General features: G+C 26.1%; 2 protein-coding genes across 3 annotated transcripts; one reads left to right on the forward strand and one right to left on the reverse strand.

Moving 5' to 3' along the window:
* The first annotated feature begins 737 nt into the window (after positions 1-737).
* On the forward strand, positions 738-6,290 carry LOC145841303 (protein unc-93 homolog A-like). The gene is made up of 7 exons (XM_082948666.1): positions 738-845; positions 1,068-1,232; positions 1,322-1,506; positions 2,492-2,922; positions 3,189-3,340; positions 5,738-5,991; positions 6,057-6,290. The coding sequence occupies exons 1-7, from the start codon at positions 746-748 to the stop codon at positions 6,288-6,290; spliced, it is 1,521 nt and encodes a 506-aa protein (XP_082804792.1). The 5' UTR covers positions 738-745.
* A 12,760-nt stretch (positions 6,291-19,050) lies between these two features.
* On the reverse strand, positions 19,051-21,865 carry LOC145840945 (uncharacterized). 2 transcript variants are annotated; one of them, XM_082948301.1, is made up of 3 exons: positions 21,543-21,865; positions 20,430-20,577; positions 19,051-19,487 (listed from the first exon to the last, which is right to left on the reverse strand). In XM_082948301.1, the coding sequence occupies exons 1-3, from the start codon at positions 21,862-21,864 to the stop codon at positions 19,370-19,372; spliced, it is 588 nt and encodes a 195-aa protein (XP_082804427.1). In that variant the 5' UTR covers position 21,865; the 3' UTR covers positions 19,051-19,369. The 2 variants fall into 2 exon arrangements, with proteins under 2 accessions (XP_082804427.1, XP_082804426.1); XM_082948300.1 differs by having other exon boundaries at positions 20,430-20,589.
* Positions 21,866-26,406: the final 4,541 nt, after the last annotated feature.

Below are 26,406 nucleotides of genomic sequence, written 5' to 3' on the forward strand. Positions count from 1 at the left end.
TGTCTTAGTTTGTTTAAGCCCATTAAACAAATTAAAAGAATATGTTCGAAAAAAAAAAAAAAGTATAGTTACTTATAGTATAAATAATTGAATTTTTGTTTTCAGTGAGCTAAAAATTAAAGTAAATAGAAATGAAAGCCTTAAATTAAGCACATCTTTGAAAGTTTGTAAAAATTTTTGTACAATTTTTTTTATTACCGAGCCAAAGATACTTTAAAAAACTATTCTAAATTGTTTTTTCAGTTTTAAATATACATTTAATAGATAAGGTAACGTTAACTTTAATTATTTAAACATCATAAAATTAATCAAACATTTCACAATGAACAATATAATAATCATAAAGTTCTTTGTCTTTAAAATTATTATTTTTTACTATTCGAATTTCCATAAAAAAGCTGGTAAGTGCTAGAAACATCTACATGATTTTTTTTTCCAACCCTTAGCAAAATTATTATTCAAAGATAAGTGTCACTCTAAAATTTTTTGTAAAATAAAGCACAAGTTATTACTACTTCTTTAATTTGTCACACTTCACAAGCACATTTTGAAATGTTGCCAAGTCAAAAAAGCTGCTGAGAACAAGGCATTTTTTCTTTTACATTTTTTCTAAAAAACGCATGCCAGTGCTCAAGTGGGAAAAAACATTCACAAAGTATTTTTATTGCAATAATCATTAAACCAATATTAACCAACTTGTTTTGAAGAATATCAGTGTTTAGTGTTGTAGAAAAACACAAAAAAAATGAGTAAAAATTCAGAAGCTGTCAAGAAAGTTTTTCGTTCCCTCGTACTCCTAACTATTGGTTTCACTATAAGTTTTTCTGCTTACTTCGCTTTGGAAGGTTAGTAGTTGATGTAGCTTGAATAGCTTTTTTAATATAAATTAGTGCTTAAAATTTATAAGCTTTTTTATTGTAACAGAATGAAATTTATGAGTTGTTTCAAAAAATTTTCTTTAAATTTATATAAAAATGTTGTATTAGCACAAAATCTATTTTAAATCTCACTATTTTACTAATGCAGCATTTGTAAGAGCTATTCTTAGTGCAGTTTATATTTATCAGGGCTTCAGAGCAGCGTGAATCCGACCATCGGTCTGATTTCCCTGAGCCTCATCTACGGCCTCTACTGTTTTTCCTCGATGCTGCTTCCGACCCTGGTGTCGAGCAAGTTCAAACCGCACCAGGTGCTGCCGTGCTGCCAAGTTCTGTACACTTTGTACACAGCAGGTTTCAATGTTCAAAAAAATCAAAACCATCACATCCGTATGTTTTTAACCAATAATAAAACTCTTTTGCTGAAACAAACTTAAACGCAGCAAACTACCACCCCACGGCGTGGACGTTGTTTCCCAGCGCGATCGTAATGGGCATTGCTGCCGGTCCTTTTTGGGCCACGGCGAGGACTTACGTTGCGGGTCTCGCTAGGGTCCATGCCGCGCACTCGGGGAAAGATTTCACTGAAATATCTGGGCTCTACTTTGGAATTTTCTACATGCTACAAGTAATTTTTTTACTGATGACTTTTTGGTAGTTTAAGTTTAAAAAACTAACTTGTGTGTTATACTTACTAAACAGAGTAAATTGTGTAAAGAGTAAGATAACTTTTACATACTAAATTTTTTTCTTCAGCTCAATTTTACCAAAACAAAGTAAATTATGTAAAAAGTAAAGTATAAACTTTTACACATTTTATAGATGAAAACAGAGTAAAGTACGTAAAATTGAAAACAGTTTTAAAACCAGCATAAACTTAAAGTTTTTCAAACTATATTTATATCTAATTTATAAATAAAGACTTTAATGTAGGTTTAGTTTTAAATTTTTTAAGTGTTTGTTAATAAATAAATTTTGTTAATAAAGTTTAAAGTATATTTGAACATAGATTTAATTACAACAATTTAACAATAAGAATTGATTTTAAGAATACGTTTAACTTTTCTACGATGATAAGAAACTTTGCTTTATTTTATAGCTAAAAACTGGTAACAACTTATGCAAAATAGGAATAGCTTTTATATAATTATATACGTATCTAAAATTTATTTTATGCACCAAAGACTTTGGAATTTTATCGTATAAATCTTTTATATAATAAAAATGCAACAAAGTCGTTTTTTGTGCGGCACAAACAATTTACAAAAGTTGCACATAAGCCATATAAGCTATATACATATATTATCTGCATAGTTTATAAATTCTACTAGACCTTAAAAAAATATTGCTTGCAAAATAAAGGTAATTTCAAAGTTATTTTACCTATAAACTAATAATAATAATGACAAAAACGTATCAGTTACATAGATTTAGTGCTCTAATAACACCAATGAATAATACATGTTCAAAAGTTTACCGCATAAACAAAACGAGAGGTAGCGTTTGATAGTTGAATAACAAAAACAAGAGACAAAGGTTATGCATACAATGATAATCATCTTATCCTTTTTTATATTTTCTGGCTAAAAAATGTAAATTTGTTTCAATTTTAGGCATCTCAAGTTTTAGGCAGCGCGCTTATGTGGCTGATAAACAAAACAGCTGAGAACGAAAATTCACAAGTCCGTTTATTCAACTTTACTGCTGTCGAGCATGAAGAACATCGTAAAAACGACTCAAACTGCGGCTTATTTCACAAAGTTGCTGTAGCAGAAAAAAACAGTAAAAGTGACTTGGACTCTGGAAATATAAACTTTTTGGCGGTAACTGTTTTTTTGGTAATGCAGTTGCTATCTGCTGTAATGTTTTACTTTCTCTGCGACACAACAAGCTTAGCAGTAACGGAAGAAGTAAATTGCAACAACAGCAAGTTTTCTACAGTTGTTGAATTGGAAAGTTCAATTGAGAACGAAGCCTCGCGTGTTAAAGAAATTGAAAGCAACATGAAATTACTCGACAGTGAAAGTTCAGATAAAATATATAGGTGAATTTGAACTTGGTAGTTACATTTCGATAAAACTATGCCTAAGGTAACCTTTTTTTAACTTTTTATATAGAATGTAAAAACTTTTATCTTGAGAAGTCTTAACAAAAGTCACAGTAAAGCTGAAAATTTACATAACAGTTATACTTTAATGGTTTTACCGATGTGAAACTCTAAAAATAGATAAAAACTTTTATGTTATTCAAACAACCAATAACATTTTATTCAAGTCACAAAACATAAGTCATTAAAGTCAACTGTTATAGAAAACGGCAGCATTCTCTGATACGAGCGATGTTCAATTTGATGACTTCAGACAAAACTTGCTTGCTGATGTTACTGATCACCTTCCATCTTGGGTTTTTGCATTCGACTTTTGTGGGCGATTTCACCAAGAGCTGGGCTTCCTGCGTTAAAAGTTAACTTTTGATATAAATAGTTCAATTACTATCAGTTTTTAGAGTAACATTTTGTTAAGACTATTCAGCTTGTTTTAAATTTTAATTAAATGTTTTATGCCGTTTTATACTAAAAATGCATATAAAACTGAACTTAAAACATTTTTACTATTAATATTTATATTGTTAGTAATAAGGCTAAAAATATATTTAAACAGTTTGGCTTCAAACTAAATAACAATTAGTTGTATAATAATGATAACACATACCAGTGAACTTAAAAAAAGAAGTTCTTACTACTTACTTTACTGTTGGAAGATGCTGAAATTTTAGCAAGTTACTTTTTTGTAATTAGTAATTTTTAGTTAAATGCAAATAATGATATTATTGTTTAAATTTACTCTAAACGCTAAAATTAGATTTTTTAAAATGTTTCAACTATTGTTTTATAAAAATTTAATGTAAATCAAAATGTTTAAACAAGTATTCAGTTTAAGGTTTGAAATAGCTTAAAAAACCACAATATTTAATACACACCTAAAGCTATTCAACCAAAGTAATCAACAACTTCATATCTCAAATATTTGAATAATTTCCAACCTTTGTTGTGTTAATTTTGGAAAGTTTAAAGTATTCAAACTTTTAAACACAGTTAATAATAAAAACCTATAAAAAAAATTAGTTTGTAATTTTTTTACTTACTACTATAACATACTAAATTTATTTTTTATTAACAAAATTCAACTTTGTCACAAAAATTGCTTTAGTTCACGAATTTTGTTTTTACAAACTCTTTTAAATTCTTTTTAATGATTCAAATTTAGTTTGATTTAGTTTCAAGAAGTTTTGAGTAATTATGTTAAAGCGTTACAATACGTAGAATGTCTGGAGGTAATTGCTATTATATCTAAACATCTAAAAAAAAAGGTAGTGCTTACGTTACGTGTTAATTATGATAATTTTCTAGTTTATTTTTTTTTTTTTTGAAATAATGACAAAAACTTCTTTTTGAGCAATTTGTTAGTAAAGCATCTGTAAAACCTGTCAAAATTTTTGTATTACAACAATATTGTTTAAGTTTTATAATCTAAAACGTTTCACAAAAATATTATATTTAATTTCAATATAAAAAGGGTTTTTTGACTAACTAGATAACTTAAGCTTCTAAATTAACTCAAAATACAACTAGCTACAATACACATATTCAAAGCTATTTTAGTTCTGTAATTTAAAACTTTAAAATTATAAACTTTAAATGAATTTTAGTCTTTTTAATTGTTTTTTTAAACCTTAAATGCTTTTAGAAAAGTAACTTGTAATAAATTTAATTTTTCATATTTTATGCTTTTTTATGATGAATAATTAAACAAATGTAGTATTTTCACAAAACTTTTCCACCATTACTAAATCACTTTAGTTTATGATATTTATTTGAAGAAAAACTTTCAAACTTTCTATTATGATTTTTGGTTAAAAAAAGTTTAAGTATATTGAACCGTAAGAATACGTACAAATATTTTATAGCAATTTTAGCTTTAATATTTTATACTTTAAACATTTCATTGCTAATTTATGCAGACGTGTAAACTATATTAATTTAAAGTTTTTAATTTATTTTTATTGTTTTTGTTTTTCAATTGTTGTAAGAAAGTCTTAAATAAAGCACCTGTACATAAAGTTTTATAGACTTACCATATAAATATGATAAATACCTAAACTTCAATATAGCTTTAAAAACCACAAATATGAATACACTCCTAATTATTATGTATTCAAGAGATTCAGATTTGTAAGTTTAAGTAACTTTTAATCTTATTATAACTTATGTTTTTAAAATATTGTTTACTACAAAAACTTGTAATAAAACTTAATTTGTAAGAATAAACTATTTTCATGATTATTTTTAAACTCGAACAATCAAATGTCACTTTTCTTCACAATTTTTCTACATTATCACGAGTCTGTCGTCATTCACGATAGTTATTTAAATAAAGTTTTTAAGTGTAATTATATGTTTTTATTATTTAAAATTTCAAGTATTATCTCAAAACGTTACAATATGCAGAACTATAATAAATGATTTGTAAAAGTACTATTTACATTAAAAAAATATATCCTAATTTATGGTTACGTTTAAACTAAAACAATCTTCAACCTTTTTTTGTTTACATTTTGCAAATTTTTTATTTCTATTAGACTATTCAAAAGAAATTTATAAATAAAGCATCTGTCCAAAAATTTTTAAGTGTTTTTCTATAAAAAATGTAATAAAAACGCTTTCAAAAGATACGAAGTGTTAACACTACTTGCTAGAGAAATTAATCAAAAAGGCATATATATATATATATATATTTATAATGCGAGTTTATGACGTTTCACTAGTTTTTAGTTTTTTTTTAACAATTTATTTTTTCTAGCCGTGTCGTTTGTGCCAGTTTTACTGATGATCTACGGAGCTTCTTCAACTGCCGCCAGTTTTTCCATCGGCCTTCTCATCAGGTGCTTCCCCGTCACCCGCCTCATCTACTTCTCCCTGGTGGTCGAGCTCGTCCTCTTCTCGACTCTAGGGCTTTTTTGGACTCCCGCCACCGACAACCCCGACTGGTACTTTGTCTGTTACAGCTTGGGCTTCGGACTGTGCATCGGGCTCAGCCGCAGCCTCGTCTCGCAGGTATTTCGGGAACTTTTTTTTACCTATGAAAATAGAAAGGGGCATTGCTAATAAATTTTTCGCAGGTCTTTTCCGAACTTTACTCGGGTCGTGACACAGCGGCCGGCATGGCCCTCCTGGGCTCAGGCGATGCCGTCTCGTCCTGCGTCCTGTTCGGTTTGGGGGATTTTACCGCGCCCGCGGTGAAAATTCTGCTGACGGCCGTTTTCGGGGTGTTGGGGGCGATCATGTGCCACCAGGCGTGGAGTATGAGGGGTGAGGAGGGGAAGAGATTTTATGAAAGAAGAAGCAGCTTGTAACAGTGACTTTGGTTTTTAAAATTTATGCAAGCTCAGCTTATTTTTAACTTTGTTATATTTTTCTTTATATTTCATGACCAATTGCCAAACTTTTAAGATCTTAAAATGTTTTTCATACTTTTTACATGTCCAAGTTCAACAGTGAATACCTCTGTTCAATTGTAAATAGTAAAACAACTTGTGTATGTGTTTAAACCAATTCTTAAAGTTTTCACTGTGAATAATTTTAGTTTTTCTGTATTACTAACCTGAGAAATAGCTGAAAAGGTACCACTATTAATTAATTTTCTATTGTTTTAAACAGTCTTTTACTATATCTAGTTACTTTTATTACATACAATTTAATGAGGATATGTTTGTTGATAAACTTACTCTTTATTTTGAAACAGCTTAATTGTAAAAGTGAAACATTGTATTGTTAATTAAATTTAAAATTTTGAATTAATTGTAAAAGTTAACAACTTTATGAATGTAGTTAGTCTAGTAGTATGTTTTTCTACTAGTATTACTACTCATTACCACCGAAACAAATATATCAAAAAAAAGGTTACTCAAAGAAAAATAACTACTAAAATTGATTTTATTATAATGTTTCCGCAAATAAAGTTTCTACCTAATTAGTTTATATAATAAGTTTGTAAATAATAGAGTTAAAAGTTATTTTTTGGTATGTGCCCTAAGTATTTGAAAAACAAAAAGATTAGTCAGTCTGTAAACACTACCTTTAATTTTTCAGATTTCATATTCAACTCTTTTTATCTAAATTTTAGTAATGACATGTTATTTAGAATTATAAATTAGCAAATGATAACTTATTGTACATTAGTTTAAACTAACAATTTTAAAAATTTTATTTGAAGCGATTTCTTACCAGTTATAATGACTAGCATAGTTGCCATTAGATTATTAGTTAATTGACAGTTACAAACTTTTTTTTCAAAACCGTTACAAACTAAATTTATTTCAATCTGAACGTTCTAGAGACTTAACTTATCACAGCTTATTTCGTCATAAACTACAAATGTGAAAATCTAAGTTTGAAATTGAAATGTTTACAAATGCCATACAAGATAAAGATATATGAACAGCTTTTTTCCGGTGCATAACTTACTAAAAATGTATAACAGAATGCATTTCATTTTCTTTAAATTTATTTAAGTACTTTCAAATAGGACTCGTCAGAAATTGTTTCCTACTGGATTGGAATGAATACAAATTGAAATAAAATTATACTGCAGTTTAAAGTTTTAAGATATAAAATGACGTAATAATCAAATGTTAAAAATTAAATAAGTGCTAATGCTAAACAAATTTGGTATACTAATAAAACTCGGTAGAATTAAAACAATCTAAATAAAGGAGCGATAAAAATTTTAAATTAAAACTATGCTTAAAAATAAAGTTTAACAAGAAGTTTTAAAGTAATTAGTTTCTTGTTAAACTTTATTTTTAAGCATAGTTTTAATTTAAATTTTTTATCGCTCCTTTATTTAGATCAGGGTTTCCCAAAGTGGGCGATATCGCCCCCCTTGGGGCGATTTTAGTAAGTCGGGGGGCGATAATTAGTAAGGGGGCGAAAGGGTGGGCGATAGCTAGTAAGGGGGCGAAAAGGGGGCGATTTTGAAATTTTTGGCTATCATTAAGTTTTTAAATTGCTATTTTACTAATTTTAGCTTGCTATTAAATATTTGACCCTGCGGTAAAACTTAAACAAAAAAAGTTTATTTTATTAATGTAAAACATAGAGACAAAATTCAAGTGCTTATGACTCCTACTTTAAAGTAAATTACAATTTTTCATTCATATATTTTCTTATTTAACAATTACATAGATCATAGACGATCGGAATCCCTCTCACCATTTTATAACCTGACATATATGGTATTTGGGATCATAAACCATTCATGAAAATCTATGTTATATATTATTAAGTTTCTAGGTAAATTGGCAACCCTGTATAACTTTATTTCTTATTCTAACTTAGTGAATTTTCAAAAAACAATTGAAAATATCATGAGGTGATAGTTATATTACCACATGATATTTCCAATTATATTTTGAAAAGTGACTGACCTTGAACTAAAATTGAATTTTTCCAAAGAACGAAATAAAAGCTTTTGGACTCAACAAAAACTAAGGCAAAAGTATCCAATAATTTGAGAGGAATATAGATTGTTGTTTATAGTTTTTCCTTTTAGCTATGTTGTTGAGAAAGCTTTCAGATGAGTTATCAACATCTTTAGCAAAAGATCTAATCTAGATATTTGTAAAGGAGGCTTTTTATTACTGATAAATAATCAGATGAGAAAAACTTGCAAGCAGTCATGAAGCTCATCCTTCACATTATATTAGACTTCAATAGCAGACATTATTTTATGAAATTTCTTTTGTTTTATTTAATCTTTTAAAATACTTTTTATTTAACCTGTTTTGTATTGTATTTAAGTAGTCTTTTTATAATAATTTTTTTTTAAGTTATCTATTCTACAACAGGTTTGCATAATGCCAAATAAATATCAATTACGGTAGATTTCCTCTTGAGTTCGCACTTTTTACCCAAAAAAAAGTGCAAGTTTATATTTTCTAAAGTTTAACTTAAAAAAATTCTATTACTAACTAAGTATTAATAAAAAAAAAATACATAATATTTAATATCTTATATAGATCTATTTTTTAATGAATGTTTGTTTTATGTTTTAGTTAATTTTATGTTTATGCATAACGTTATTGCATATAATATATTTAAATTTATCATTTAGTAAAAAAAAAGGTAATAACTTTTGAGTTTGCACTTTTTGATTTCGTTCAAAGTGCCAACTCAAGCGGAAGTCTACTGTATTTATTAAATCATTTATGTTTTAAATCTGATATTAGTTTTATTTTGATCTGGTTAATTTTGTAGTTTATGTTTGTCGTTTTGCATTACATTAAAAGTTTTTATAGCATAGTGATTAAAGTGTTTGTTTGAAAGAAATTTATTTGAAATATTTTTGTTATTACTTGTTTAATCTGTAAAAATAAGAAAATCTTGATAACCATTAAAGTTTTTATTTTAAGTTTTTTTTGGTTTTAAAAGAGTATAGATTTGAGGTCTCTATTTGAAACTACTTCAAATTTTTCATTTAAAACATTTTTAAACTCAATTTTATTTTCCAACTTGATTTATTATCGTTAAAAAACCCATACATTAAGGAATTTTAAATTATTAAAACAAATATTTTTTGTTTTATCTTAGTTTTAAATATATTAGCAATTAGAATGTGTTGTTTATTTTAATAGTTCAACACTAGCTTTTATTTTTTCACTATTTCTTCTGGTAAATTATCATAGGCTAATGACTAGAGAAAAAATAAATTTAAAACAATATTAAATAAGCCATTAAAAAGACTGCTGCAGTTACGAAACAAAATTTTAAGCTAATTAAAAGAATTTTTTAATCGATTGCTTTCTGTTCACAGAATTAACTGTAAAACTTTTGATTTTTTTTTTTGAATTTATTTAAAAAAAAAGAAAATGTTAAAATAAGGTTTAGTTTCCTAAAGGTTATTCCAAGTCAAATACTATTTAATAGTATTCTATTACAAAACATGTAGTTTAAAAAGTTTAAAATTAAGTTTTTAACTTTACAAGTAACTTGCTTATAATATATCTTAGCATTGAAATTAATAACTTTACTTCATTAACTGAAGCTGTTGATGAAACCACTTTTCATGTGAGATAATCAACCAGTCGGTCAAACTTCCTCGAACTAGATCAGAAATTATGTTTTGTTATTTATTTTATTATGTGTAACATAAACTGTTCATTTTTTTTATAAATTCTTTATCTCTGGTATAGTAATTTTAGAATATGCCTATTTATAAAATAATTTTAGTACCTTGTGCGGCTTAAACAAGTTACTTAGTATTAACTTCTAAATGTCCGAAATTCGTTATATGAGAGATTATTATAATGTCAGGTTTAAATTAAGATTTCAGATGGGTAACGTATGGTTAAGATCCAGTCAAATATTGACATGCTAAGTAACTTGGAAACTAATTGTGCAAAAGAAACAAAATTTAGTTTTTTGATACTAAATATTTTGAATTACACTTTCAATTTGGTTTTCAGTTCACAATAGTATTTCCTAGATCACAATATTACTAAGTAATTTTATTACAATTTTGCTCGAGTTTTTTAATTTTCTTATATGTTATTTTTTAAATTATGCAGCCCGCAATTACATTTTTTAAACGAGTTGAAACTAGAAAAGATTTTTTAGTAAATATGAATTGCTGACTACAAAAGTTGTCCACCACTACCCTAAAAGTTTCATTAGTTTCAAAACTGTTCATATCTAAACAAGACTAATTACAGATTACACAAGGCTTTTTAATAATTAAGTATTTTAATACATTTAACTGGGCTTATAAGAAAACAAATGTAACTTATTTTCCAAGCCCTATAAACTACTTTGAACACAGCCCAAAAAGGCGTGCATAAGAAGTACCAGACTAAATTACATTTCGAACACAACTTTTTCGGCTCAAAAATTTGTACTCAATAGAAAAACTACTTTGTAAAATCGTGGGGGGCGATTATTTTTCAAATTTCTAAAAAGGGGGCGATTTAGAAAATGAGTTTGGGAAACCCTGATTTAGATTGTTTTAATTCTACCGAGTTTTATTAGTATACCAAATTTGTTTAGCATTAGCACTTATTTAATTTTTAACATTTGATTATTACGTCATTTTATATCTTAAAACTTTAAACTGCAGTATAATTTTATTTCAATTTGTATTCATTCCAATCCAGTAGGAAACAATTTCTGACGAGTCCTACTTGAAAGTACTTAAATAATTTAAAGAAAATGAAATGCATTCTGTTATATATTTTTATAAAGATATATGAAATTCAAAACTATGGCAACTATTTGAGTAACTTAAACATAAAATTTTTGTATTACACTTAATACCAAATAACTCATATGTAATATTTTTACAAATTTTGCTTCAATTGTAACTTTCATCAAGGAATTAAAATTAAAACGAAAAAAGTAATATATATATACTTATGTTGTACAAAAGTGCACAAAATAATCAATGAAATTATATTTTAATTTTTAGATATTTATTTTAGTCTCCAAAACTGATAAACAAAATCAATTAAAATGAAAACAAAATAGCTTTAGCTTGATAATATTAAGGTTAAATCAAACCCTTTCTTATAAATAGTTTGAATTTGTTAAATTAATTAAAATAGCAAAAAGTTTAATTTTGAAGAGTTTCATGAAATTAAAAACTTTGAATAAAATATCAAAGAATTCTATTTTTTGCTAATTTTTATGGCTAGAGCTCTTAAAAATTTAGATCTTATTGTGAAAAAGTATATACTAGTTAACTTTATATAATAAAAATTACTTATATAAGTGGTTTAAAGGTCATAAAAAGCAATAAAATCTAATAAACATTAAAATACTCAGATTATGTAAAAAGCTATGTAATTTATTCAGTACTTTTTACTAAACACCATTTATACCGAAATCATGAAACGATTTTTGAAGTTTCGCTTTCCATAATTATTCCAAGTTTCAAAAGATATAACTAACAATAACAAAAAACATACATAACAATTTTTTATTGAATTAAATAAATAAGTGAATTGAAAAAATTTAATTAAATATTTGTGATATTCAAACGCTTCCTTGCCAAAAGAAGTCCGATGAAAAAAGTATTACAAAAAGTAAATTACCAACAATATTTATATTGTTAAGTTTTAATGGTAATTGTTAATAACAAAGCATATACCTTAGTGTAGAACTGAATGTCGTGGTTCTTCAGAATTTTTTGCAAAACTACTTTTTAATGTTGTATACTTTTCTTAAATGCTATCTTTTAAGATGTTAACAAAAAATATTACTTTCTCAGTTTGTTAACACAAGTAAAATAATTAAAAAATAGATTTTAAAAATGTATTTTAGTATCTTGTGTGAAGAAGTCCGAATGTTTTAACCACAAATGTTGCACTACTGTTGACATAAACTTTGTTTTTATATAAATCTTTACAAAAGTAGGTTCATAATGTAACACAGCTCTAATTTGCAATTCGTTGGTTAAAAGTTAACATTAACAATTAAGCCGTAAAATTAAAATTTTTGTAAAAAATCGTATGCTTAGTAATTTAAAACAAAAAAAGTTAAATTTATTTGTCTTTTATACAAATGTTTTGATTTTTTTGAGTCGTTGTTTGAACACTACTTTAATACTAAACAAAACTTCATATTGCTAGTTAGTAATTTTAATTATAAGAAAAGAAAGAAATTAAACTACTAGAGTAATTCCTCAACAACTTAAGTAATTAATTTCAACAAAAATTAATTTAAAGCAAAGCTTTAAACGCAAAGCTTTTTGATCGAATATGTTTGTAGTTTTTTCTTTGGGTACAAGTGGAAAACTTTGATTGTTACTTTTGAAATAAACTAAAAAAGTGTATAAATTTAAATCCAAACGTTCATCTATTTCAGAACATTTAGTTAGTAATCCAACTTGTGCAAACAATTATAATATAGATAGATTTAAAATTATTAAAATTTGTAGCAATGTTTTTGATTTGATTAAATTAGAAGCCATTTGTATTTTGTTAAGGAAACCTGTTTTATGTAAGCAAAAAGATTTTGACTATACTGTTTCTTTATTTTCGTAACACTTTATAAGAATTGTTATCATTTTATTTATGTCTAGTTTTACTGTAAATCAATTATAACGAAAATGGACTTATTTGGTTTTAACTTTTACTAATTGCTTTGTCTTTTATTAATTTCTTAATTACTTGGTTATTATATAAGTGTGTAAAATCTTATCATTTGTTATCATTGTACTCTACTGAAGAGAATTGATCGAAATATATTTAGTGTTTTCGAAAGTGTGTGTCTTGTATAACTTATTGTAATTTACTAGTCACTTATGTTCCAATAAATTTAAATCTTCAAGAAATTTTAAAAGCATTTAACTTTTTTTTTAGATTTCAAAGTTTTCAGGTATTTTATTAATTTAAGGAACATTTCTTGAAAACTCAAAAATAAGAATGAATTGTTTTAGTTTCAAAGTTAACTGGAAAACTAGTTTGAAACCAACTACCAATAAAAAATCTAAGATACTTGTAAATATTTATCTTTATAAGCTTTAGTACATTTAGTTATACTATAAATAAACGACAGTTTTTTACAACTGTTTCATATATAAGATATTTCTATCTCACCTAATCATCAGAAAAGTTTTAGTTTAAACGACATGGTTTACATGTTTATTAGACATGCTATAATATAAATACAACCTATAACATTTATAGTATGTCAACTAGAAATTTACAGAAAATATTTATTCCTCAATAGTAATTAAATATTTTTTTCAACTACAAAACTAGTTATGACGCATCTCTTAGAAACGAAAAACTTACATAAACTAATGTTTTTAATTATTTACATTAAAAAACAAAAATGGAAATCAAAAAATTGCTAATAGCTTTTGCTGTTTTTTGCGTTCTTTTGATAGCTCACGACGCAAAACTCTTCCAAGCAGAAGAGCAAACCTTATATGATAAGTTGTACGACTTTGTTGAATCATTCGTTGAGGACGAACCAAAGACCTTTTACGAAACTATGGTTGGAAATATTTTTTACACGAAAAAGGTAGAGGAAAGGTGTTTATATACTCTAATTTTCAAATTACTTGAACAAAAGTCTGTAAAGATATTTGGTTTATTAGAGAATTGTTTCAATGATGACTTTTGTAATGTGTTAGCTTTTTTGTTACTCATAGTTCAGAGTTTATATCTACTTAATTGCCTTGAACAAAAGCTGAAACGTCTGATTGTATCAAATGAAAGTCGTAAACAAAGAGAAACGTTGGGATCTTCTGAAGACCAAAATTTAAAGTTTAATCTGGAGAGTGAGTGTGGAAAGTCACAATCAAAAGTGTCACCCAGCTTATGTGGAGACGAGGAAGAAATACCACCACAAGAGAATACAAACGAGGAAAACAGACTTACTTTCAATCAGGAGACAGGAGGTACTGAATCAGACTGCAAAATAAGTGATGTCGAAGAAGCGAAACGGGAAAAACCAGAGACACTTTTTGGAGCACTAGTTTTAAATGGTTCAAATTTTGAGGCTTTGAATGAACAAAGCACTTTTGATGAACACAAGAAGCAACACGTTCTGGATAAAAAAGCCTCGCAAAATGAACTTACAGACATCGATGGTATTAAAGATGCAAATGAAAAAAATATGCTTTCATCGGAACCAATAAGTCAAGAAAACGAAATTACAAGCGCAATAATTTCAACAACGATCGAGAATTATTCGATTAATTTTAAATTTCCAGCAACTTCTTCTGGTTTTGAAGCAAAAGTCGAAGGTAACCAAGCTACAGAGGTAAAAACTATGCTCACTTCGGAACCAGAACCACAAGAAACTGCAAATAAAATCACAAGCCCAACATATTCAACAGCATTTAGCAACTCTTCAACTAGTGTTAACTCTCCGGCAAATTTCTATAGTCCTGAAGTGAAAGCTCAAAAACCAGCACTAAGAGAGATATTCTCTAATTTTTCACAAGTATCAACCAAAAGTGAAACTGACGATCAAACTTTTGCTTTAAAACCATTATTAAAGGTACCTCCAGGCTTCCAACCTATCGCCAAAGTTTGTGCGCACCCAAAAGTTGCTAAGTACAACGACGATTACACCACAACGCCTGAAGTACCAACATTACTGATGGTCCCACCTGGATTTGGCAGCGTTGATCAGGCTGAACACAAATTTAACAGCTTTGAAAAACCTCAAATAGCTTCTGCATCTGCTGGTGTAAACTCGCAATCAGCAGTCAAAAAAGCGAGCCCTGGCTCTGCGAATTTCGGAGTGCCTCCGGGCTTTCAGCCAAAAGCTAGTGCTCACACTAATGCACTTCAAAATCTGATCGGCTTCGATGACTACAAAACGATCAAAACATTATCTTCCTCTACAAACATTACGGGGTGCGGCTATACAAAGCCCAATGTATTCGAGCAAGTTAAAAGCACAAAATCTAATTTCGGTGTCCCACCTGGGTTTGAGCCCATAAAGTCTCAACAACCTGTTTCTGACCATGTTCGAAACACTGGTGTAACAAAGTTTGGAGTTCCGCCCGGCTTCAGACCGATGAAATTTTCCACAACAAAAGCACCGATTGTTTCAGGACAAGTTGGAAACACAAAGACAGTAGCGAAAGCTGATTTCGGTGTGCCACCCGGGTTTGAGAAAATCGACTCAACTTTTAAAGTAGGTAATTTTCCAAGAGACAACTTCAAAACACCACAAACTTCTCTCAAAATTCCGCCTGGCTTTGAGCACATAAAACCTCAACAACTTGTTTCTTGTCAAGTTCGCAAAACTGGTGCAGCAAAGTTTGGATTTCCACCCGGTGCAAACTGATCTGCCAGAAGTTGGAATTTAACAAGCAAGTTGCCGTATAAATGCAGCACATACTTTTATGAATAAGTAAAACACTTTATAATGCCAGAGGCGAGGCAACTGGCCAAAAAAACTGCCTCCTAACTTAAATAAAAAAAGAAAAGTAGTTATTTTTGTTTAAGTTTTTTCAGTAAATATTTTTTATTTATTATTCAAAGTTTTGTTAGCTATTTGGGATAAACTGTAAATAAGATGTTGAAAAAATAAAGAAAAACACTTTTTGTAATACTTGAAAACTTCCAGTTAAGTTAACGTTACTTTTAAACACAATTCCTTGTATAGATTTTCTTGTGGTCTTTTTTAATTTAATTTTGTTGAATAGTGTAGCTTCAAGTAATAGACACTTTTTTTGTTACCGTGTTTACTGTACTTAGTACCATAGTTTCATGGTTGTAATCAGCTAGAAGCCCCACGTATTTAACATGCGTGTACAGTACCAGGGTTAGCAATATTTTTTTGGAATATTTTCCCCAAGTTTTTAAAATTAGACGTTTTAGGGTCTTTCTTTAGTGTAAAATTAAATTTAAGGTAAAAATGTATTAAATAGTATAACGACAATGAAAAGATATCTTAAAACTTCTTTGAATTTGTTTTTTAATAAAATAATTTTTTGCTGACAAAAGTTTTTAATCTTTAAGATAGATTTTTTGTTTCAAATCAAAATTTTACTTCTTAACATGTAATGGTTTAAAATAACAAATTTTTAGTAATTTTTATATTCAAAATCCAAAATTTTTGTTCAAATTTTTCAAGTCCCAGGTTTTTTTAGCCTAAATTGTCAAACTCCAGGTTTTTCCAGGATTCCAAGTTTTTGGCAATCCTGACAGTACATACATATACGAATTCTAAAACTCTGGCAATTCTGCTTTGCACATATTTGAAAAAACTCTTAATATGAAAACTCTAAATAAAATTACAACTAGGCAGCTCAAACGTACTCCTTTAAAATTCTAGTTTAAACTTATAAAGGGCTTAAATCACACTGAACTGGAAACTATATTTTGTTTAACGCTGAGCTTAGTTTACTTTTTAAAAGTTAAATTTTTATGTAGCCCAAAAAAAAGTAAATTTTTAAACTTTACTATAAAAGTCTATTTAAAACAAAAGTTGTCAGACTCAAATTAGTAGCCATTCAAAATGTTTTTGTTCTATTCGTTTTTCTAAAAGTATCTAAATTTCTAATTTAAGAAATAGGTTTAAAAAACTAACTCTTATATTTTGGTTTTGTAACAAGTTGAAGATGTTTAGTAGATGTAAAATAAAGTGTTTTTGTTAAAAAACACGTTTCACTCAACTTACAAAATAATTACATCAAAAGTTGTTATATGAGGGTGATTTTGATATTTGCTGTACTTGAAATAAAAAGTTTCGATCAAAAGAAAGGCACACCAAGACCTTTTTCCAGTAGTATCGTCGAATATTGCAAAATCAAAACTTTTTTCTATAGTATAAACCTATATAGTCTATGTGTACAGTTTTTTTTGTTGTTGAAGATTTACTAGATCAAGTGCGAAAAAAAGCAAAACGTGCTTTGAATATATCAATATTTTTTAATGTTAAGGTAAATTTGTAGTGGTTAATTGATACAAGGTTTATTTTATACATTTAAAGATGTCTAAATAATATAAAGTAAAATTCATTTGTACGACCTAACGACAACATGCATTACTTTAGTTGTAGAGGTTTAAATTTGAACTAGTTACAGGGTTGCCAAAGGAAATTTGGAATGTTACCTAAGTTTTTTAAAGACAAAGTTTTTGGTCGGTATTTAGTATAAATTTAATTTAAGGTAAAGTACTGTCCTAAACAGTATAACAACTTTGGAAAGATACTGTAAAGCTACTTTAATGTGTTTTTTGATGAAAGAAAATTTAAAGATAATTTATTTTTTTATACGGTAGAATTTTTATCCAATTAAAAATTTTTAATTTAACTTATAAAAAACTCTAAAATTCTAGGTTTTTTCAAAAATTTTCAATTTTAGGATTCCAGGATCCAAAGGCATCCCTGTAAGTAGAATATTTTGTTCTTATATCTTTTTTTATTCTAAGCTTTAAGTTTAGGACCTTGGATTTTTGACTACTAATATTTAAAGAAAAAAAAAATCCAGTTCTGGGTTTACTATTGATGACGTAATAATCAGAATTTTAGCATAACAATTTAATAAAACATTTAAAGCCACATAGGTTTTAAAAAATACAATTGAATTTAGTCTTCAGGCTTTTTTACTTCTAAAATAAAACGAGGTTAGTTGAATCAAATAAAAGTTTAAAAATATGTCTTATTGGTATTTTATGCAATTTTACAACTAAATACAAAAATACAAAGTGTAAAAAAACTAACTTTCATTTATAAAAAGAATGTAAGGAGACAAAAAAAAAATTAAAACTTAATTAAAAAGTAATATTAGAGAAAATTTTCTAACTTTTAAATTCTGACTCTTCCTATCAAAAGATACAACAATCATTAGTAGTTATGATTGAAAATATTTAAAAAACATAATTCAAAATACTATAGCTATGAAAAGACAATTTTGACTTGGACAACATATACTATTAAACATTTTCTAAAGCTGAATAGCTTAACAAAGAAGAAAAGGCAGTTAAAACATCAACGAACTAAAAACTTTTGTATAGGACTGTTTTTTGTTTAAAATCTAAAAAATATAATCTACCTTTAAAAGCTAAAGAAAGTATTTTTCTTAGTTGTCAGCAATATTTAAAGAAATTAATCATAATAAGCTGCTATACCTTGTAGCCTTTTTACTAGATCAAAATAATTAGAAATCCTTAATGCTGCTTTGATTATTTCTTAATAATTCTTTGTGATGATACCTCAAAATTTATTTATTATTTAATTGATATTTTTTTATGAATTTAAAAGGTGTCTTTAAACAAACAAAAGTGCACATAGTTTAATAAAAAATTTGTGTTTACTGAGTTAATGCTAAATTTTAACTGTCAGTACAGCCCAACGTAAGTTAATTATCTAGAATATACAAATAAAAATTTAAACGCTTATAATAGCAAATATATAAGCAAATAGCAAATACGAAAACATTTTGTACAAGCAGCAAGGTCTTTGAATAAATTAGACAACTAGTAAGAAAACATTTTATTAGATTAAATAAAACATTTTATTAGTTAAACCATAATTTAAAAATCAAATGCTATAATTTATGTTCAAATTATAAATTATAGAAAAATATTGCTAATAATAATACAATATTACATGTAAACGAACCTAAACATTGAGTTATATAACATGCGACTATTAGTATAAATTGATTTATTTATCACCTTTTGAAGCTAAAAATACAATACATAAATATCTTTACAGTGTAAGGGTAGAACTTAGTAAAAAGACTTATATTTTTCATAGGAAGCAAATATTAAGTTTTTATCATATGCAAAAAATTTAAAAACCTTAGCCTCTAAGCATACAAAAAACATTTTTTGTGCAAAATAAAACACATACACCTAAAACTGACTGGTCTTTCCAATGATTTGGTTCTTTAATTTTTTTGGCTCTTATAAAAATCCCAAGCTCAATGACTTTTTACTGACCTATCCTGAAAATTCATCGAAAAACTTCATACAGGTATGTTGAGTTGTTGTTTTAGATGTCCCTCATAGTACTGGATCACTGTTCTTGGGTGCACTCTGTTCATGTGTGTGGATAAAATTGCCTCCATTTCAGCTTGACCAACCCTGTTCATTTTATTTTTAGTTGATCTCAAAAGTGTTGTACTTTTTAATTTGGTTTTGTTTATTAGCAATTTTTTATTAAACTGTTATAATTTTTTGTAATATACATACATATATGTATATATTTATTTATAATGGGGACGTGTCAAATACGCACGAAAACATTTTTGCACGAAGTGTCAAATATTCACTAAAGGTCACTTTTGCACGAGGAGTCAGATTTGCATGAGAGTAAAAAAAATAAAAATAATAAAACATTTCAAATTCCGACCAAGGGTAAGAGACAATAGTGATAGTAAAAAAACTGAATAAAATAATTAAAATAAATATAATAATAAATGAAGGGAAAGGGTTAGGAATTATAAAAAAAGCTTGCAAAAGTGTCTTCGTACAAAAATGTCTTTTTGCATAAGTGTCTTTGTGCAAAAGTATCCCTTTGTGTGAAAATGTCTAATCGTGCATTTTTGACTTCTATCCATTTATAATATTCATAAAATAACATCATAAATAATTTGTTGATAGTATGGTACAACAAATAAAAAGTTTAGTTCTCATGAAATTGATATATTTAAAACTTTTAATTATTTCGACTGCATTTGTTTTAAATATTTGGATAGAGAAACTGTAAGAGGTTTGTTTATACTTGCATACGACTACAATTACCTTTGATATACTATATTTTGTTTATTGAATTTGATTACTATAAGCAAGCAAGTGGCATATTTTAAAGGATAAATATATACAATATTCAACAGTTTTTTATCAAAGCATAAATTTCTTCAGCAAAGTTAAATTAAATAGACTATTATAATTTATTATATTTTCAAACAACAAAATGTTTTTTACTTCTACTCGAAAATAATAGTAGATACATTTGCAGCTTTATATTTTTCACAGTTAAATTATTCCAGAAACAAAAAATTTAGAAAAAAACAAACTACTAACCACTTTACAAGGTAAACTATTCCCTTTTCAAATTTTTTAGCACCAACAATCTTTTCTGGTACTAAATTTCTTTTCAATCCACTAACTTTCTTTGCTGTTTTGCTGGATTTGCTTTTTTTTGTTCCACTAGCTTTAGTTGGTTGTTTACCTTTAGCAGTGGCTAAAAATAATAAAAAATACATAGGGTAGAGTTTACCTTTAAATATTATATTATTGAACTAAACTGCATGAAATTTTAGTTTTTGGAAGAACGTAAAAAATTTTTGCTTATCTTATGTTTAATAAGAAGTATTAGTTTCTTTTAATCAAATAAATTTGAAAGTTAAACTACTAAGAGCATAGGGGGGTTAAACAATTTTTTCAAATTTAGTCTTATTTATTACATAATTAGATAAGCTACTTGTCACTTTTAACCACTTTTTAATATTCAAAGTAACTTTTAATATTTTCTAAGTTAGGGCTTCAATAGGTTTTTATGGGAGGCAGAAACTAAAAAGGCAATAATAGACTATTTTAATAAAAGTTTATCTCCTCTTTCAGTTTTTGAGAATATTTTTTTTGAACATCTTCAGAGAAATCTTAGGTAAACTTTATGCAACTTATGGGAAAGAGATATTTTAAATTATGTAAAAAAATTATTGAAAAAAAATAACAATAAAAAAGTTTTTTATTTTATTTTATCATAAACTTTTTTCATGGCTTATCCCAAAAATCCGCTTCCTACAAGTTGTTTATAATATTGAAAAAGATTTTTTTTTTTAAATTCCAATAAAATTAGCCTTGAAAATTTTTGATTCCATAAAGTTGTGTTGGATTTTTTTATAAAGTTTCATACACCTTAAAAAAATTTGAAATTTTTTTGTTCTATAATAAGTATCACATAGTATATTCTCTAAACTTTATATAGAAGCCAATGTTAACTTTAGTAATTAAAAATTTGGAAGCCCTGTGTCCTTAATTATTATTAATTTTACAATTTTTAGTTCTGCATACAATATCATTTTTCATAACTTACTTTCAAAATAACTACATATATTGAGATATTTATCATTATTAAATATTGCAAAAGCCATATATTGCAGTATAACTTATATTAAAGCCTTGATTACTAACCAGTATTAGGTGATGAAATTTTTTGTTTAACTAAACTTGATTTAACTTTTTTACTACTAGTTGGGCTTTTAATTCTATCAGTCTTTTTTTCAGTTTGTTGGTTAGGTCCATCTTTTTTCAAAGAACTTTTTACTTTTTTCTGTCTAGACAAGTTTTGTCTAGCATTTTTAGAGTCATTACTAGCTTCTACAGTTTTATTTGACTTTTCTGAAAAAGTTTTGATAGCAGCTTTTTCATCTTTAACTACTCTTGCAACCAAAGAATTCACTACCGTTTCAACTGTTTTTGATAAAGAGGACCTTGCCCTTTTTCTTTTGTTCATATTTTTTGAGTTATAGTTTAAGTCTAATACCTGATAATTATTTATTATTAAAGTCTTGCTTTGGAATTTAGTATCTAAGTTTTGTTAAAATATAGCTGCAGAAGTTGAGAATTTTTTAAACAATCAAAATTTAATCTTATTGTCAAGTATGTGAAAGCCTAATAAAATATTGATTTATTAAAAAAGTTTAATTGTAATAAAGTGTGCAAGCCAACAATAATATTTGAACTAATTTAAATTTAACAAAAACTTCACTAATGTTATTACATAATACAGTTGTTAGTTTTTTAGTATAGAAACTGTTTATTAAATATTAAAAAAGAGTTTTAAAACAACTATAGTTTTTATATTTTATAGTTTAAATACTGTATTTACATATTTTTTTTACAGTTTAATTAAAAGTATTACCATATTTTATACAATGACAACAAACGAAATTCAATAAATTAAATTTTTACATAAATACAAACATTAACCTAAATTTTAAATGTAATCAAAATATTTCTATGAAGATATAATATCCAAACTTTTTTTAACTTGAGGAACCGCTGCTTCAGTAAGATAAAAGTTTAAAACTTAAAATAGTCTTATTAATAACAATGGATGGCTTATTTTTTAACAATTTGATGTTTATCTGGATTTCAGACATTTTTTACCCATTGATAAAATTTAAACAGGCCAATCTTTTAGCCAAAAAATGTCCTTAGCTACCTAAAAATGCCCAAGTCATCTGGAGTTTAATTTAAATCCTTGAAAAAAAGAAATAAGTTTTCATACTAAAAAAAATCAATTTCTTAACATAAACTGGTTATAAAATAACAAACTATTTAAATAAATTAAATAAATCTTATTTTAAATTTATAAAAAATCTGTACTGTGATATTTTTTAAATCTTAAAACTATCCTGAGTTTTTAAAAGGCACACTGTGGACCTGCAACTAGAAATAGCAAAAACAAAAACTAATTTCTCTTTAAAAATTTGTAGATAGAAAGACTTTAAGGCATTTAACATTTTATACATTTTAGTTCTTCAAACCAAACTAATTTTTTTTATTGATAACAAAAGTTATGTCATAAGGTGATTTGAAATATTTTTGCTTAGTTAAAATGTTGATGTCTTTAGAAACCAAAAATCTAAGATTAAAAAAAAATATTCAAAAAATACATAACTTAGCTTTTTTTATACTTTTTTTTTTGTTAGAAAATAAAATTTATTTATGTAATCGACATTCTTATGAACTTCCTAAAATTAAGGAACTTTAGCTGTCTGAAAAATTCAAGTATATATTCTATAATCCTCAGATTTAGTAAATTAAAAGAATTATAAAAAAAAATTTCCCAGGTCCGTGGTTTTATAAGGCAGCATTTTAGAAAGAACTAGCACATATTTTTTTAAAAACACCTTTTATAACCTACTAATAAAATTTTTATTAAACATTTTTTGTAAGAATAATTCTTTTTAACTGTTAAAACTTCGTATTTAATAATAAATAAACATCTAAAAGCTGTTCAAAATCAAAAATACTTATAATTTAAATTCGCATAATTTTAGTTCTATTAAGATTTTTTCATTTTGTTTTGAAAATTCTTTAGTTACAACTTTAGATTACATTAAAGTTATATATTTTTAAAGATTTAAAAGTATTGATTTTATAAGAAAATTCATTCTCTAATTCCAGTTAAAGATTTGAGCCCACTGTGACTAAGAAATATCTAGAGTCAGCCTGAGTTTTTAAAAATTTGAGACTATTCTGAGTAATCTTGAGATTTTTTCAAATTTCAAAATATCTTGAGTGTGTGGCAACACTGTTCAAAGTAACTTTTGAGATATAAACGATCAAAGTTGGTGAGTTCAATAGGTTCATTATAGAAGACAAAAATTACAACAGGAAAAAAGAAGCATTTTATTATAAATTCATCTTTATTAATTAACTATATAAGCTTCTTTTTAAATTTTTAAGTTAGTCCATGACTAATATCTTAAGTTCACCAGGAATGTTTATTTTTTAAATGTTTTATAAAAACACCACCTATCCATTATTATATTTTTTATTTATAATATTTTTTTTTACTTTTTATTTTTTCTTAGCTTCTTAAGGGGTTTCTTGAAAAATTGAAATTTTCTAAACTAAACATAAAAAGTAGATTGATTATGTGGACTTTTTAAGTTTGTGAGAAAAATGATAACAAATAACTGTGTTTCATACATTTTCATCAGAAACTTTATACAAAAATGTTTACATCATCATAAAAGTTAATTAAGATATTTTTAAATATTTTTATAAGTACTGAATTTAAATTTTTATTTAAAATTTTATATAACATAAAATTCTCATTATTGTAAAAGCACAGACCTACCCCTTAAACCTAGAAGTATATTTTTGTATTTTAAAAAACTATTACAACTTACATTACAAATATGCTTCAAAAATATACAAATAGATTCTAAAAACAGTTTTAAACAAGTAAGTTTAAAATGATTATAAGTAATGTCAAATTTTCACTTTTTCTATATAAAAAATAAACTTATTTAATTTTGATGTGATTTTACAAGAATTAAAAATTTAAACATAATAAATATTTTTTTAAAAACTACTAGAATTTTCATTTAGTTAAATTTCTATAAATAAAAAAATATTTTATAGATAGAAATATTATTAAACTATTATGTTAAATTTAAGGGTAAGTAGTTCTTAAAAGTAAAATTTAATTTTTTTAGCAAGAATTTGTTGCAAGCTGTAGTTATATGTGTAGTAATTTAAAAATATATATTTTAAATCATAACGTGACAAATTAAGCAACAAAAAATCACTAGTATAACTATTTAAAAAAAAAAAATCTTTGTTTAAGGGTTGCCACTCTTTGAGTAAAAATAGCCTACTGGGTGACCTTAAACTGCCCAGATTCATCATATACCATGATTTTTAACAACTTTGGTTATGGAACAATACATATTGAAACTAAATTAACGAAATCTCATTCAAAATCTAGAAAAAAATTCATCCTGAGACTTCATAAAAAAAATATCCTTGAGTGAGCCTCAGTTAACAAATAAAATTCAAAACATCTTGAGTTATCCTGAGCTGTCCTGAGATTTTCATAAACTTCAAAATGTCCTGAGTTATTCTGAGTGCATGGCTACTCTGGTGTTTTTAGCTAAAAATTACATTGCTGGGAACAAATTTGTGCTTGCAGGCTGTAGTCGGCTGACCTCTGGTTTTGACATTTGGATCTTTTATCTACTGCTTAAATAGTTTAAAAAAAAATTAAACACTTATAAGGCAAGAATTATTGAGTAATCATTGTTGACTCTCAACTTAAAATAATATAGTACAAATATTTTTTATATATACATATATATTCAGATATTTTTTAAAAACAATTATTATTCTCTACTATAGTATAAATTTGTAACAAAGATAACTTAAGATTTAAATAACTTTATTTTAGTGGTAATAAAAAGACAAAGTTCTTTTTTTCAATTTAAATTTTAAATATAGTATGTTATAGTTTTAAAAATTTAAGTACAATAGGACCACTTCTTTTTCCTACATGTAGTTTATTTTTATGAACTATAAGTAACACAAATTAATGTTATTTAGAAAAACCTAAAACAATACAATGTGTTTATGTAAAATATTCTGTAAAATTTTGTTTAAAACATTTGTTTGCAACAATTCTAAATTTATAATTATTAAAAGGGTTCACCTAATCTTGAAAAAAAGGATTTTTTTAGGACATACTTCAACTGAATCTTTTCTCATTATTCTTTGTTGGTATAATCTAAGTTTTATTAAACTGAGCATGGCTTTTATTAAAAATTAAGTTTTTGTGCGAAATGAACAAAGTTAACAATCTGGTGTGCATAGCACTTTTAAATAACAACTGGCTTAAGTTATTGTTCTTAGAATAGCAGCTTTTGGTTTATTATTACTGTATTTTAATTGTCATATATTTAAATTTAACTTTTATAGCTTGCTTTCAATAAGTTTTTGTAGATATTTTATAACTTTTCTTTAGAAAAACAGATTAAAAGAATTTGCATTTTAGTACATATTAGATTAAGATATGAAAAAAACTTAAAATTCTTTCAAGCATAGTTTTATTTTGGACAACTAAAAATTTATTCTTGTTAATAATTCTAATTATTTAATTTCAAAATAAGCTTAATATTAGTATACTTTATTAAAAACAAAAACCAAGTTTTAACATAGACAGTTTTTATTAAAAACTAGCCCAGCTCTAGGCTTTAAGTAAAATTCCGGTAAATGCAGTAATTTTTAAGGTTTTTTTTTATCCAGAGAAATGCAGTACTTTTTTGTAAAGTTGCGATTATCCAGGGAAACTTGTATATACATTCAACTTCAATAAAACATATTGTAATATACAAAATACATAATCAGCTTATAAACATAGGATAGATTTTATTTATAAAATATTAATTTACAATTTAAAGATACACAAAAAAATAAACTGATTTAGGCTGATGCAGTTAAACCATCACATTGTAAAACTAACATAACTGGAATTTTAAAACATAAG

The sequence above is a fragment of the Thalia democratica genome, chromosome 7 (genome assembly GCF_965202585.1).
Source record: "Thalia democratica chromosome 7, ktThaDemo2.hap1.1, whole genome shotgun sequence".
In the NCBI taxonomy this organism is placed as follows: Eukaryota; Metazoa; Chordata; class Thaliacea; order Salpida; family Salpidae; genus Thalia; species Thalia democratica.

Bases quoted from the DNA above. Each gene is read 5' to 3' on its own strand.
- LOC145841303 (XM_082948666.1), top strand. From the start codon at position 746: ATGAGTAAAAATTCAGAAGCTGTCAAGAAAGTTTTTCGTTCCCTCGTA. The intron at 1,233-1,321 runs GTTTCAATGTTC...ACTTAAACGCAG, and splicing joins GTACACTTTGTACACAGCAG to CAAACTACCACCCCACGGCG. The intron at 2,923-3,188 runs GTGAATTTGAAC...CAACTGTTATAG, and splicing joins AGTTCAGATAAAATATATAG to AAAACGGCAGCATTCTCTGA.
- LOC145840945 (XM_082948300.1), bottom strand. From the start codon at position 21,864: ATGAACAAAAGAAAAAGGGCAAGGTCCTCTTTATCAAAAACAGTTGAA. The intron at 20,590-21,542 runs GTTAGTAATCAA...TATTATTTTTAG, and splicing joins AATTTCATCACCTAATACTG to CCACTGCTAAAGGTAAACAA. The intron at 19,488-20,429 runs GTTAGTAGTTTG...TAAAATGAACAG, and splicing joins ATAGTTTACCTTGTAAAGTG to GGTTGGTCAAGCTGAAATGG.